Raw genomic sequence first — 14,155 nt, 5'->3', positions numbered from 1 at the left:
TATATATATCTTGCTTTTAAATGTTTTTTTTATATTTTGTGGTGTTTTGCTCCACAAATCATTTTGATAACGAGGTGTTTCAGTTGTGGTTCGGAGAGAAATTCAGATCGTACCGTTCGTTGTTGGAAGTGAATTCAGTTACAGTCGTTTCTGAAAGCTGCGGTTTTCAACTCCCGCTTTCGGCACCGAAACATCTGTGGCCAAAAACGCGACACTCGCTCTTTTTAAAAGTTCGACAACATGGCTTCAGTTTCAGGTCACAAACGAGCGGAAAGAGCGGCGTCTCTAATCTGTGTTCCTCCCTGTTTCTTCTTGTTCTCCTCTCTGCAGGTAACCCGTGGTAAATGGCCGTTCAGGCGGGAACCGAAGGTCCTTACTGCGGCTCCATGTCTGCCATTCAGCTCATCTTTATCTGCTCTGCAGCTTGAAGACCTCAGCGCTGCTTTGACACAAATCTGATTTGTTTTAAACTTATGGAACACACGTGGGGACCATGTAAATGTCTCTCCAACTGGATGTCCCGCTCTGGACAGCATGGACGGTCTGTTTGAGTCTCTCACCTTGTCCCCTTCTTCCTGACTCTCCTGCTGAAGGAGGGTGGGGGGTCGGTGTGTCCCCTGCCCCTCCGTGCAGACAAGGCTAGTCTTCCAAAGCGGTTACATTTTTTTGTTTTTACTTTGACATCTTACCGACATCCCCTCATCCCTTCTTCATGAAATCCTGCCAGAGCCTCAAGGAGGAGGTTTCCATCCCGAGCCTCGGCGGGATGTCACAGGAGGAGGGGCACACGGCTCAGGTGTCCCCGTCCTTCTTCAGCTCCAATAGTCCGGACCTGGACCTGACGGGAAAGGCTTTTAAGAAGGAGGCCGGCGGCAAGCCTTTCTCCGTGTTGGTGGACAACAAGATGTCCGCCAAGACCCCCGCCGGGGACCAGCTACCGGCTCAGCACGCCGCTTCACAGCAGCAGTACTTCAGAGAAGGAGGAGCTGAGCACGAGGAGGGGACGCAGGGGTCCCAAGCGGCCGGCGAGGAGTCCGACGAGGAAACGGAGGATGATGAAGACGAGGAGGAGGGCGAGGACTGCGAGGAGGGCTACAAGCGAGAGCAGATCATCGTGGAGGTGAATCTGAACAACCAGACGCTCTACGTGTCCAAGGGGGACAAGACGACCGCAGCGGCTGCAGACGACTCGGACAGAGGGGGCAGTGATGAGGAGGAGGAGGACGAAGAGGAAGAGGAGGACGAGGAGGAGGATAGCCATGATGAGGAAGATGAAGAAGAGGAGGATTACGAGGAGGAGGCTGAGAGTCACAGAACGAGGTCAAGAAGGATCCGGCGAAGTGTCAGCAGCACTTCAGCAGCCAGCCAGCCCCAGAGGAAAAGCCTCCGGACCGCTCTGAGCGCCGCCGCCGCCGCCGCCGCCGGGATGACCACCAGGGGGCGGCGCAAGTGTGCAGAGCCCCCAAAGAGCAAGCGTCGGTCGACCCGGTCGACCCCCTCCTCGGCCGGCGCGACGGGAGGGAAGGCGGAGCTGGAGGAGAAGGAGATGCTGGCGTGCGAGAAGTGTCCGAGGGTCTTCAACACGCGCTGGTACCTGGAGAAGCACATGAACATCACGCACAGGCGCATGCAGATCTGCGACAAGTGTGGCAAGAAGTTCATCCTGGAGAGCGAGCTGGCCCTGCACCAGCAGACCGAGTGTGAGAAGAACATCCAGGTAAGACAAACCTCCACCTGTCTGGCTCTGTTTTTATTCAGAATATTTTAAAACAAACAAAACTAGATAAACTCAAACTCAGCATTTTAGTGAACGCATTTATTTGCTTCAGTGGATTAATGTTTTTAATGTTGCCACAGACCATTTGGTAAAATACAGAACTTTTTTTTAATTGAAAAAGATCTTTATATAAAGTACAAATACAAAGAGAGAACAAGGGACAAAACACAGAAAAAGTAAAGTTTACCAGTGGGATACACTGTAAATAAATTTAGTACAAAAAACTTTAATGATAAATAAATTCAATCATCTACCTCAGTGGTTCCCAAACTTTTTAGACTTGTGTACCTCTGAGCCATTTTATCACTCCACTAGTACGCCTTCAGTCAAATATAATGATGATTCTCCAAAACTATAATGTATAACAGCTGATTATTAAATGAAAATTGTTTATTTAACCCCCTAGAAAGTTTAATTCTCAGGCCTTTTATTCTTTTTAACTCAAATTAAGCAAAGATAAAAACGTTGCCTTGAAAGTGAATAAATTAACAAACCAGGTAATGGGAGGTGAAAGAAGCAGCAGCGTCCAAAATACATCAAATACCCCAAATGAGCAAATTCCGTGACATTCTACGTTTTTAWACAGGATTTAATTTTGTGTTAATTCTCTGATTCTCTTTGCATTTTCTGCATTGTGGAAATCATAGGGCCTTACATATCTCAGTCCTATTTTTATTTATTTTTTCACACACCTGGGAAATTTTTCCACGTACCCCTGTTGGGAATCACTGATCTACAGCATTCTTATGTGTACAGCTTTTATATTTCTACTCTTATAATAATCTGTCTCTGTCTTAAATATCTTAAATAGTGGATGAATACACTCACCGGCCACTTTATTAGGTACACCACGCTAGTAATGGGTTGGACCCCCTTTTGCCTTCAGAACTGCCTCAATTCTTCGTGGCATAGATTCAACAAGGTGCTGGAAGCATTCCTCAGAGATTTTGGTCCATATTGACATGATGGCATCACACAGTTGCCGCAGATTTGTCGGCTGCACATCCATGATGCGAATCTCCCGTTCCACCACATCCCAAAGATGCTCTATTGGATTGAGATCTGGTGACTGTGGAGGCCATTTGAGTACAGTGAACTCATTGTCATGTTCAAGAAACCAGTCTGAGATGATTCCAGCTTTATGACATGGRGCATTATCCTGCTGGAAGTAGCCATCAGATGTTGGGTACATTGTGGTCATAAAGGGATGGACATGGTCAGCAACAATACTCAGGTAGGCTGTGGCGTTGCAACGATGCTCAATTGGTACCAAGGGGCCCAAAGAGTGCCAAGAAAAGATTCCCCCCACCATGACACCACCACCACCAGCCTGAACCGTTGCTACAAGGCAGGATGGATCCATGCTTTCATGTTGTTGACGCCAAATTCTGACCCTACCATCCGAATGTCGCAGCAGAAATCGAGACTCATCAGACCAGGCAACGTTTTTCCAATCTTCTCTTGTCCAATTTCGATGAGCTTGTGCAAATTGTAGCCTCAGTTTCCTGTTCTTAGCTGAAAGGAGTGGCACCCGGTGTGGTCTTCTGCTGCTGAAGCCCATCTGCCTCAAAGTTCGACGTACTGTGCGTTCAGAGATGCTCTTCTGCCTACCTTGGTTGTAACGGGTGGTTATTTGAGTCACTGTTGCCTTTCTATCAGCTCGAACCAGTCTGCCCATTCTCCTCTGACCTCTGGCATTAACAAGGCATTTCTGCCCACAGGACTGCCGCTCACTGGATGTTTTTTCTTTTTCGGACCATTCTCTGTAAACCCTAGAGATGGTTGTGCGTGAAAATCCCAGTAGATCAGCAGTTTCTGAAATACTCAGACCAGCCCTTCTGGCACCAACAACCATGCCACGTTCAAAGGCACTCAAATCACCTTTCTTCCCCATACTGATGCTCGGTTTGAACTGCAGGAGATTGTCTTGACCATGTCTACATGCCTAAATGCACTGAGTTGCCGCCATGTGATTGGCTGATTAGAAATTAAGTGTTAACGAGCAGTTGGACAGGTGTACCTAATAAAGTGGCCGGTGAGRGTATAATTCAATTCTTTAACCAAAACTAAATAAAATGGTGAAGATGATGAAAATGTAAAGTATTGAATGTGGAATTTTTCTAATATTATAATTAGAATGCCAGTTTCTGTTTTTATTTAAGTATTCTTTCCATAAAAATCTAAAATAATTTGCTTATACCTTAATGAAAATGTAGTATCATTATTATAAAGTTTTTACATTTGTTCCCAAATATCCTTGTGATATGACAAATCTAAAATAAATGACTGATTGTTTCTGGGTGCTATTTGCAAAATTTACATTTTGAGTTTATTATTTAACATTTTTAATCATGTATTGATAAGTAGGATAAATTCTGTGTAGCAGTTTAAAGAAAACATCTCATAACTTGATTAAAACATCTTCAAAACCTTTAAAAATATTTCTCCAGCAGGGGGCGCTGGTGTGTTACACCAGAGCTGCAGACGGTGTGAACAGAAACTCATTTTCCTGTTTTAATTTTGTTTATTTCTGCTTGTTCCTCAGTGTGTCTCCTGCAACAAGTCCTTTAAGAAGTTGTGGTCGCTGCACGAGCACATTAAGATCGTTCACGGCTACGCAGAAAAGAAGTTCTCGTGTGAAATCTGCGAGAAGAAGTTCTACACCATGGCTCATGTTCGAAAACACATGGTTGGTAAGTCACCTGCAGGTCCACAGTCAGGATGTGGAGGAGTGTATTACACCGACATTGAAAGGTTAAAAATGTGTTCTTTCTGCTCTACCTGGCTCTAACTCCAGCTCACACTAAGGACATGCCGTTCACCTGTGAGACGTGTGGGAAGTCGTTTAAACGCAGCATGTCGTTAAAGGTGCACTCGCTGCAGCATTCTGGGGAGAAACCTTTCCGCTGTGAGGTAAGACGCACCTGTTGTTATGATTAGCAGGGTTCTGCAGAACTTGAAGAGGTATTTCTGTCGCAGAATCAGGTGTGTTGGAGCAGGGAAACATAAAACATGCAGTTAGGGCTGGGCGGTATGACCTCAGATTCATATCAAGTTATAAATGTAATCCCTTCATGGTAACGGTATATATCGCAGTAGAATATTATCATAAAAAGCATTGATAATGGGATTTTTAGAGCGTTTATTTTTGCAGAAAACTGTAAATCATAATCAAACCCAACATTTTTGCTGTAGTGCAAATGAACACTAGACATGGGTTTTTACGATGTAAAAACAAGTGTGCATTGCCACGTAGCATGTCATTGCAGCATGGCTTTGCCTGCAGCATTGGACTTGCAGAATGAACTTTGACCAAGTTCAAATGTGTTTTCTATACCAGCTTGTGCCTGTCACGTCAGCAGGCGTTTGTAATTAAGGTAATTGTGTGACAATATGAAGTTTGAAGAGATTTTTTGTTAAAGTTGCTTTAGCTGGGTTTTGAACCCTGATCTCCCACATTAAAGTCCATGACATAGACCATCAGAACAATGGAGCTGTGGCAGAAGGTGGTGCCAGGGGTTGGTTTGAGAGGCCACATTGCCAATGCAATCTTTGACACAATAAACTGCAATATATTGCAACAATTGGACAATATTAAGACAGTATTACAGTAAAACATCAAAATACAATCATATTAATATTGTAATCACTGAACTACTGAGTTTAAATATTATTAAACTATGGTGCAGTACCATATTGTGTAGATGCAGCAGGGGGCAGTATTGGACCAATACAAGGCTCCATTGACTGACATTATAATTTATTAAACATTAATATTTCAAAAACTAGTAAGTTTTACAGGCACCAAAAGGCATAGCCATCATTTGGCACAGGAGCTTTACAGATATAAATTACAATGGCAGCTCTAGGACAAAGTATGCAGGAGGAGAGGCATATCGTTCATATCGTTTCTACCGTCTATTGCACACACTGCGCAGCCCTACATGCAGGGTTTGACATGTCTGTTCTGACTAATAAATGTGRTTTTGCTCTGCAGAGGGTTTTTTTTTATAGACACCATAGTGTGTCACCTTTTGTTGATATAATATGATGTTTTGTTTTTTCCTCATCTATCCTTYTGTGGTATTTTTGTTTTTCTTTTTTAAAGGTAGTGCGACCCCTGCTGGTTGCTGCATGACCTGATCACCTGTTCCCCTATGTTTGTCATGTGTGTCTTCTTGAGTGGGGGTTCTTAAATGTAATGCTGTGCTCCGTACAATGACAATAAAGGCATCATCAAGCTTTAATGTTTGCAGACTATAAATGTAAACATGGGGTTGATTTAAATACATGTGAGCTAATAACTGTGTGTAAATAGATGAAAAGTCATGAAGACATTTATCCAACAGGTTATTAAAAGCTTGATTGCTCATGGAAAATGAGACTTAAGCAGATAATGACATGTTTGTACTTCATAAATGTTGGGAGTAATTTGATGGTGAAGTGAAAATAAAAAACTAGACAGTCGCCAAAACGTCACCTTTTGTTTCATCGTCCACATTGAGTTGAGTGAGTTTTAGCATTTTTGCTTTAATGTTTTAATCTTTGGCTGTTTATGCCTCATGTTTTTAGTACGATGTGGGGTTTTTCCATTCTGTTTGAAGCAGAAGTTAAAAAGAAGCGTTATCACTGTACAAATATTTAATGTAAATATTCAGTAAATATTTGTTCTTGTTTAAAAATTGCCAGAATGCTGACTGAGGAGTTGTGAGATTTGAGTCTAAGTGTGTAGTTCTGAAATGTGAATGGTGGTGATGAGTTTAATTTTTAAAGAAAGCTTTGTTGGACCGTTGTCTGCTTAATGTTGACCTTTAAAACACTTTGAGGACAGCAGAGAAGACTGACCTGACTTTATAAACCAGTTTTATTCATTTTAAAGCCTATGAAGGAATCATGACTCCTCCCACTTTTTATACCATTGTTCTTTACGGCAGTAAAAATTCTCCAAATGCTCCTGATTTGATGAGAATTGATCGTGTCCTGATAAAATCCACTGTGGTTTTTCAGTAACATCGTTGTGGCGTCAGGCTAACACGTTACAAATCACATTACTGGGTAGAGTTACAGGCGGTGAGGTCGGAATTAGATTTATTCTTTTGCTGCTTTTCAGAGAAATCCCAACAGATGGCGTCGTGAAATAAGAAAATGTGTTTTCTTGTGAGCACTTTTTAAAAACCTGGACCACACAGACTTCCACTTTACAATTAGGTCTTCCTGTTCCCGTGGGTTTTTGTTTTTCTGTTCATAAATAGATTAGTCTATAATGTTAACATTTTGGATTGATGCTGTGATAAACCTAAGCCTCTTGTTCTTTGTATTTAAGCTGAATTAGTGTCGAAGGATTGTTTGCTTTGTGGAGTTCCGGTCTTCATGAATTTTCTAAATGCTAATTGAAGGTAGCTTTTAAAATATTCTGTTTAAGATGTTTTGCTTGACGTACAGAGATGAAGTCCAATCATATCGGTTATCAGAAACTGAGAGAGTGAGCTACATTTAGACACAACTCACACTTTGAGTCAATATTCTCCTGTTTATTCCTGCTCCACAGTGTTTGATGCAGTTAATTATTGTGGCAATCTGATTTTTCTGTATAAGACTTCACAGACAGTGTTTGTTGTTCCCTCCACAGGCCCACACACACAACCTTTCTAAGAGTGGAGCTGCTTTGATTAAATGTCTGAAGTTATTTCACACTAGTGTATTATTACACACTTATTAAGTTGAGGTAATGTAGCGACCGTTCTCATTAGTGGAGAGTTTTGAATGTCCATATGGACAAGGCTGGTCTCCACTTATACATTTAGTCAGGTGGTGCCACTAAGATTATAAATACCTCACCTCTGGAAAAAACCTCAGTGCAAACATGTAGTGTTGGAACACAGTGGGAGGATTTTCTTTCTACTAATTATTTCCTTAATGAAAACTTTAATATATTTTAATGCTTTAGACAAGGATAACATGTTTCATTTTTCTAAGTTTTTAACAGCTCTGTCTTTAAAATAGATAAATAAAATCGTTAATCGTCTGCATATAGATTATTTTTTTCTTTCTCCTTTTTGTACAAGAAACTAAATACAAGTTAATTAACTGTTTAGTCCAAGTTTATTTCACATATGTACAAAAACAAAAGTATTTTAACAAGTAAAAAAATTTAAACATATTCGAAAAGGGATGGAAAGAAGTAAACTTTATTTCCACCTTTCTCCAAAACTTACTAAAAAGAATAAATTTTTCTGCTTCCTTATTCTAAATCACAGTAATTATTTCAAAAAGACCAAAACAATCATCAGTTTACCCTCTGTTATAAATTATACAAGAATTACAAAAAATAGCATATTATGTTTTGTAGACACATTTTTTTTGTTAAATTATGTATTACTACCATTATATCTTCACATAGATGTACAAATCTACAGAGAATTTAGTAATAATACACATACATGCTGTATTAACATTGTGTGTACATACATAAATACGCCCATATATCTCCACATATGTAGCAAAAAATAATCAAACACTCTGCATGCCTGTGTATTTTAAAAATTATAGTTTTCTCCTTAAACTTCTTTGTTTTTTGACAGTTTGTTAAACTAAAGCCTGAATCTTATAGAAACTCTTCAGTTTCAAAGTGGTTTTTTTTTTTACATGTTAAGTCTTGAAGGAAACGGCACGAGACYGATGTTCAGTGTGTTTTTGTTTTGTGTGTTTTGGGCTCCGAGCTCTAACAAGCTTTCTTTGTCCTCCGCCTCAGAACTGCGACGAGCGGTTCCAGTACAAGTACCAGCTGCGRTCCCACATGAGCATCCACATCGGACACAAGCAGTTCATGTGCCAGTGGTGCGGCAAGGACTTCAACATGAAGCAGTATTTTGACGAGCACATGAAAACGCACACGGGTGAGAACACAGACCTGTTCCACAAGTTATTTAGACCACAGAATCTGATTTTTTTAAAAATCTGTTCGGGTTTTTTAAGGAAAAAATAAAGATTTTGAATTTTGCCATCAATTATGGTTAACGCCTGCAAAGACACCATTAAAACACTGCAGAGACCTTACATCTACCATCTTCTTAAAGCTCCGTCGCCACTCGGACACCYTGCACTCTCTATAAAAAGACTTGGGTGTTGCTCTTTCGCCCTGTTTCTGCAATGAGAGGGCTGTTTTACATCAAAGAGGAGCCTTGCATATCTTGTGGCTTATAACGACTACCCATCCACATGAACCCTTTTTGGGTTTTCCTCCATGTTGCACCGACGTTCAAACTGAGCAGCGGTGCCTCCTCCGCTGTGGGTGGAAACGCCACGCTTCGGCTGGCCCTCACGGGTTATATTTGAGATGTGTAATTATGCTACAATCGTATCCCTGCAGCTACCAACCAATTTAGCCTCGTCCACCGGACACACCCAGGCCTGCTCTGTAATAAGCCGCTCAAACCAAAGTTTGGCTCGTCAAGCGTTGGGTGAGTTCTGGAACACAACAGTGAGAGAAGACTGGTGCGTCAGCTGTCACCTTTGAATATTCAATTGGCGGAGGAGCTTCACACATAACATGCCAGAATAAGGCATTTAGAGGGCCCTTCAGCAGACTGTTAATAGATGGCTGCGTGGGTGGTAACAGGCACATTCAGTGGCTCCATGGAGGGAGGTTAATGAGAGCGGCATTCTAGTGGTGCTGCTGTTGTTCACTTTCACATCTTCAATTCTCAAAGTGTGAATTGTAATAGCTTTCCGGTGAGTGGGTGGGTTGACAGAAAAGACCATCACTTCAAGATGGCAACCTATTTGCATTTTCAAAACTGAAATGAAAGGGGTGGGTTTCTGTGAAAAGCTTTAATCGCTTGGAAGTTTCTCAYCAGAACATTTGACAAATGATTTGTTTCTGATTCGTCATTTTTAGCTCTGATTATTTTATTCTCTGTTAATTGATGGATTTGATGTTTGCTATTGTTTGTGCAGGAGAGAAGCCTTTCATTTGTGAGATCTGCGGGAAGAGCTTCACCAGTCGGCCCAACATGAAGCGCCACCGCCGCACCCACACAGGCGAGAAGCCCTACCCGTGTGAGGTGTGCGGTCAGCGTTTCCGCTTCTCCAACATGCTGAAGGCCCACAAGGAGAAGTGTTTCCGGGTCACCAGCCCCGTCGTCCTGCAGACCAGCGGACCCCCCATGCCCGTTCGCCTTTTTACCAACGCCTTCTCCTCCACTTCCTCCGCCGCCGGCCCCTCGGCCGCCGCTCCGGCCACCACGTCGACGTCGCTAGGCCTCAGCCCGACCGTCGGTTCGATTCCCCCCCAGGCTCCAGTGGGGCACACGTTCTCCCACGTGCAGCTCCACTCCTCCCACCATCATTCCCAGCAGCACCTCTCCAGCCCACCCCAGCAGGCGCCGCCCCACCACCACCTGGTCGTGCCCCCCGTCTCCCACCTCCCCCCTCCCCCYGCTCTGTTCAAGAGCGAGCCGCTGAACCACTGTGGCCACGAAGACAGCAGCTACCTGCACCACATGAGCCCTCACGACAAAGGCCCCGGAGCCCCGCAGCACCACTGAACTGTCCGTCTTCTCACAGTTCACCTGCCGGGACCGGAGCAGCGCCCGGGTTGGAAGCGTTCAGAGTAAAACTCAAAATAGGAACTTCTGTTCTGTGGAACAAACTTCAAACCACAGACTTTCTTCGTAGTCTTGCCTTGCAGATTTAAATCAAGCTAAACACATCTGTATGTGTAAAAGATTCAGACTGTTGCTCCCTCAGAMCCAACAAGTGAGACTCCACTTTAAAAAAAAACATAAAAACTGATCAAATAACAAAGATTTTATAACCTCAGAGTTGTCTGGAACATTTTCTTCTGTAGAAAATGATTTTGTGCGTCTCGCTCTCCGTAGATGGGTGTAAAATTCTCATTTTTTTATCTAAAAGCTGCTGATGGGAGTCGGCTTGTGTCAGGATTCGAGCTTTTCTCTGCAGCTCCTCCCCCTTAGCAATACTCCACCTGTCCTCTGAGTCGTACTGCAGAAACCTCGGGAGCTCACAGAAATGTTTGATGAATGTTGTAACTGGTTCCTTTTTTTTCCCCGTTCAAAGTTTAAGATTAAAGCTTTCTGTCAGCGGGCCAGTGGCGGTGGTGCAACACGCAGTGCCATAGCTTACAAAGAAACACAGGAGAGGTTTTTCTTTTTTTTTTAATAAAACGATAAAGATTTTGTAAATGTTGAATCTAGACCAAGTCTGATTCAAATTATAGTTAAAATGGTGCTTTCCATTCCATTCCYTGAAACAGGTGTAAAAACAAAATAATGCATCAAGTCTTGCAAAAAAAAAAGGTATTTTCAACAAAAAGACATGGATAATTAGTGATTGAGATTACTTTAATTCGTCCAGATCAGCCCTCACACACACACAACTTATTGTAAGCACATAAACAAAGACCTGGTTCACCGATTGACTGATCACCTCAAGCTTTCAGGGCTGTTGAGCAGCAGACTGTCAGAAACTGCCACTGTGAGGGGCCAGACGTGGCCTCGCCTGATCTTTGCCCCACCTCTCTTCGCTGCTGTTTAAATGATACGGGTTACCATGTTAAAGGTCATCTGACACACACACACACAGTACACACAGTGTACACAACTGGGACCTTTTTCTCTTTTAGAGCTCTTAATGGTAAATTATGCATTATTCCTCTCAGCCTATATTCCACAGTTTGGTGTGGGGTGGTGTTTGAACGAGTGACTTCCTGTACCGGCGTTGATCGACACAGGCGTGTCCGCCACCTGTTGAATGTTGCCTAAGCCGACTCGTGTTTTACCTTCTCATCCTTTACTGGTTTTTTAGCGAATGAATGGTTCTGTCATCTAACTGTCATAGGATGGGAAGCAGCAGCCAAACAGGCGTTCAGTACGTGAGATGAAATGACTTAATGTGAAGGGAGTTCTGTTCGAAGGGGCAGAACTGGCCGGTGAGAGTTTGAGTTGCCTCAGATTAAGGCCCTGTTCAGACCTCAGACTCACAGCTTTGATTCAGAGCGTTCACACCTGTCAGGTTAAAAAACAACAAAAAAACAAATCGTTTTTGCCCCGAAATGTTTTTGTAATTTATCCACTCTTAAATGAAAATTACGTCTCATTCAGACATCTAAATAGGGCTGCAGGAATTTAGAATAACTTGTAATGTTCATTATTATTATTATTATTATCATTATTATTATTATTATTGATCAATTTTGTCTTCCATACATTTTTCAGCATGTATTTCATTCCATATTGTTTAAGCTTTCTCAGTAATATATCACAACATTCAGCTCCTTCAGGACATTCAAACTGTGATTTTTCGTATTTCATCACTTTATACTTTTTAAGATATTTAGCTTTTTTTGGCGATCTTTGTTCTCATTGAAAATGAATGGAGCCGTCTTCAACATCCTTAAAATCCTCCAAACTAATTAAATCTTTTCTGCATTTTGCACCTTTTTAGTTTTTGTTCTGCCTTTCTAAATACTTTGTGCTCGTTTTAGTTGCCTTCAGCTTCTTTTTTTGCTAATTTTAGCTCTTTTTTACTGCCTTTTTAGCTTTCCGCTCWTTTCAGTTATTCTGCTGCTTAAATGTTTCTGCTACTGTTAGCTTCTTTCTGCTAATTTAAGCTTTTTGTGCTTCTTTCAATGGTTTCCTTCAATTTAAGCTACCTAATTATTTTCAGCTAAATTAATCATTTTGTGATCATTTTAGTTACTTTTCAGCGAACATGCTCTTTCTGCTTTGTGCTAGATTCATCTTTTTCAGCTACTTCCACAATTTTCTGTATTTGGGGCTGTTTTACAAGAAATTGAAAAWGATTTTGTATAATTTCTGCTGCAAATATCTTTCAGCATTAAGCTTTCAAACTGGGTTTTTATTTTCAGTTGTAATAAACTTAAGTTTTCTTCTGTCTTCACAATCATCTAAACTGAAACCAGTGAGAGTCCACTGGKTTGACCAAATATATTCTTTGAAATATACTGGTGTAGGATTTGATTTATTATAATCTTATGTTTTATATCTAACAGACATGAAATGGAAGAAATAAAGGCACATAAAATAAATTATTTAATAAATCGAAGCAAAAACTGAAGGTTTAACTCCTAAAAGTCCACCGCAGTGAAACTGTGCTTTCTTTAACATCAAATAATCTGTTTAATCCTGTAAATATAAAGTCCAGTGAGTGACTCCTCATATTTTATAAACAGGCTCGAAACATGTTAGAGACTCATAACATATGCAGATGAAAGGGGTCCGGACCACCAGAGTTGCTGTGTTTTTAATGAGTTTTGAGGCGTTTGTTCCWGTTCTAGTAGAGTTGGATGTTGGTTCCAGGTCTGAACGGGGCCTAACGATGGGGGGAAGCTGCCCGAGTGTTTGACTCGACGTCCCCCCCGAGTGCTCTTCTACCAAAAGCTGCTCTTAGTGTTGGAGACTACCTGACATGTTCCATAGCAGTAAATTAACCCGTTTGTTTCATTCAGATGAGATTAAGTGATTAAGCTCTGTAGTTTAGCTCCTTTTTTGTTTTAATTTATTTTTAATTTTTTTAGGATTTCAGACCTGCAGTTCTCCTGCCATTTCTCCGGGTCTTAACACTGCTGCAATATCCGTTCTCATCCAGTCCCGTTAGGTTCGACGTTGTGCATTATGGGTCTTTTTGTCTCGTATTTTTAAGCCTTTTCGTTTGTGTGTATTCTCTGCACTTTACTGCTGCGTGGGTGAGGCGCAGGGACATGGGTAAGGGGGGGTGGGGGGTGTCGACGATGCATTGTGGAACTGAATGCAGTTGTGGCTGTATGTGAAAAGGTGGAGGTGATTTATGAGTGGATGTTTTAAAGCAAGGAAAGGAGGAGAATCCTTGTTGGAGGTGGAGAGTGTGAAAAGGACCATAGATAATAAAGAACTTTTTTTTAATATGCTTAAATCTGCCCCCCCAAATTGAAATACTCTCCCTCCTTCACACAAACCTCTCCACACGACGTCTGAAGTTCTTATTTTATTTTATTTTTCTCGTTCATGTCCCGTTTCTGTCTGCAGAGTGGTCCTCCTCCTCCTTTCTTTGTTCTATAGAATGCACTTTCTACTAAAATCCTTGAGTAGTTAAGTAAAAAAAAATAACATTGTATATTCTTTAAAGATGTTTTAAAAAATCAATATACTTTCCTCTTTGTATTTTTAACCACTTGATGTAGCATCGCGTATTTTATTATTGTATCTGGTACAAAATGTGCAGCTTTATAACGTCCTGGTTTGTCTTTTCTTTTTTTTATGTTATCTGGAGACAAAGAAGAGGACAAAGTTGGGCCTTTTTTTTGATAATGTACATTTAACTGACTGCTAACTTTTGAGAAGTAAAAACAAGTAGCCAAGA

The 14,155-nt window shown here is 41.5% G+C and overlaps 1 protein-coding gene across 2 annotated transcripts in view; it reads left to right on the top strand.

Annotated features, from left to right (window-relative positions):
• Positions 1 to 14,155, top strand: part of znf652 (zinc finger protein 652) — a 19,666-nt gene extending 5,511 nt beyond the window's left edge. For both annotated transcript variants that reach the window (XM_014022678.1, XM_014022672.1), the window contains 5 exons: positions 331 to 1,717; positions 4,323 to 4,470; positions 4,575 to 4,690; positions 8,529 to 8,673; positions 9,734 to 14,155. In XM_014022678.1, the coding sequence (XP_013878132.1) occupies positions 713 to 1,717; positions 4,323 to 4,470; positions 4,575 to 4,690; positions 8,529 to 8,673; positions 9,734 to 10,323 (2,004 nt within the window). In that variant the 5' untranslated portion in view covers positions 331 to 712 and the 3' untranslated portion in view covers positions 10,324 to 14,155. The remainder of the gene's footprint in view (positions 1 to 330; positions 1,718 to 4,322; positions 4,471 to 4,574; positions 4,691 to 8,528; positions 8,674 to 9,733) is intronic.

The sequence above is a fragment of the Austrofundulus limnaeus genome, unplaced genomic scaffold, assembly GCF_001266775.1.
Source record: "Austrofundulus limnaeus strain Quisiro unplaced genomic scaffold, Austrofundulus_limnaeus-1.0 Scaffold4, whole genome shotgun sequence".
In the NCBI taxonomy this organism is placed as follows: domain Eukaryota; kingdom Metazoa; phylum Chordata; class Actinopteri; order Cyprinodontiformes; family Rivulidae; genus Austrofundulus; species Austrofundulus limnaeus.
This window is presented reverse-complemented; position numbering and strand designations above follow the sequence as displayed.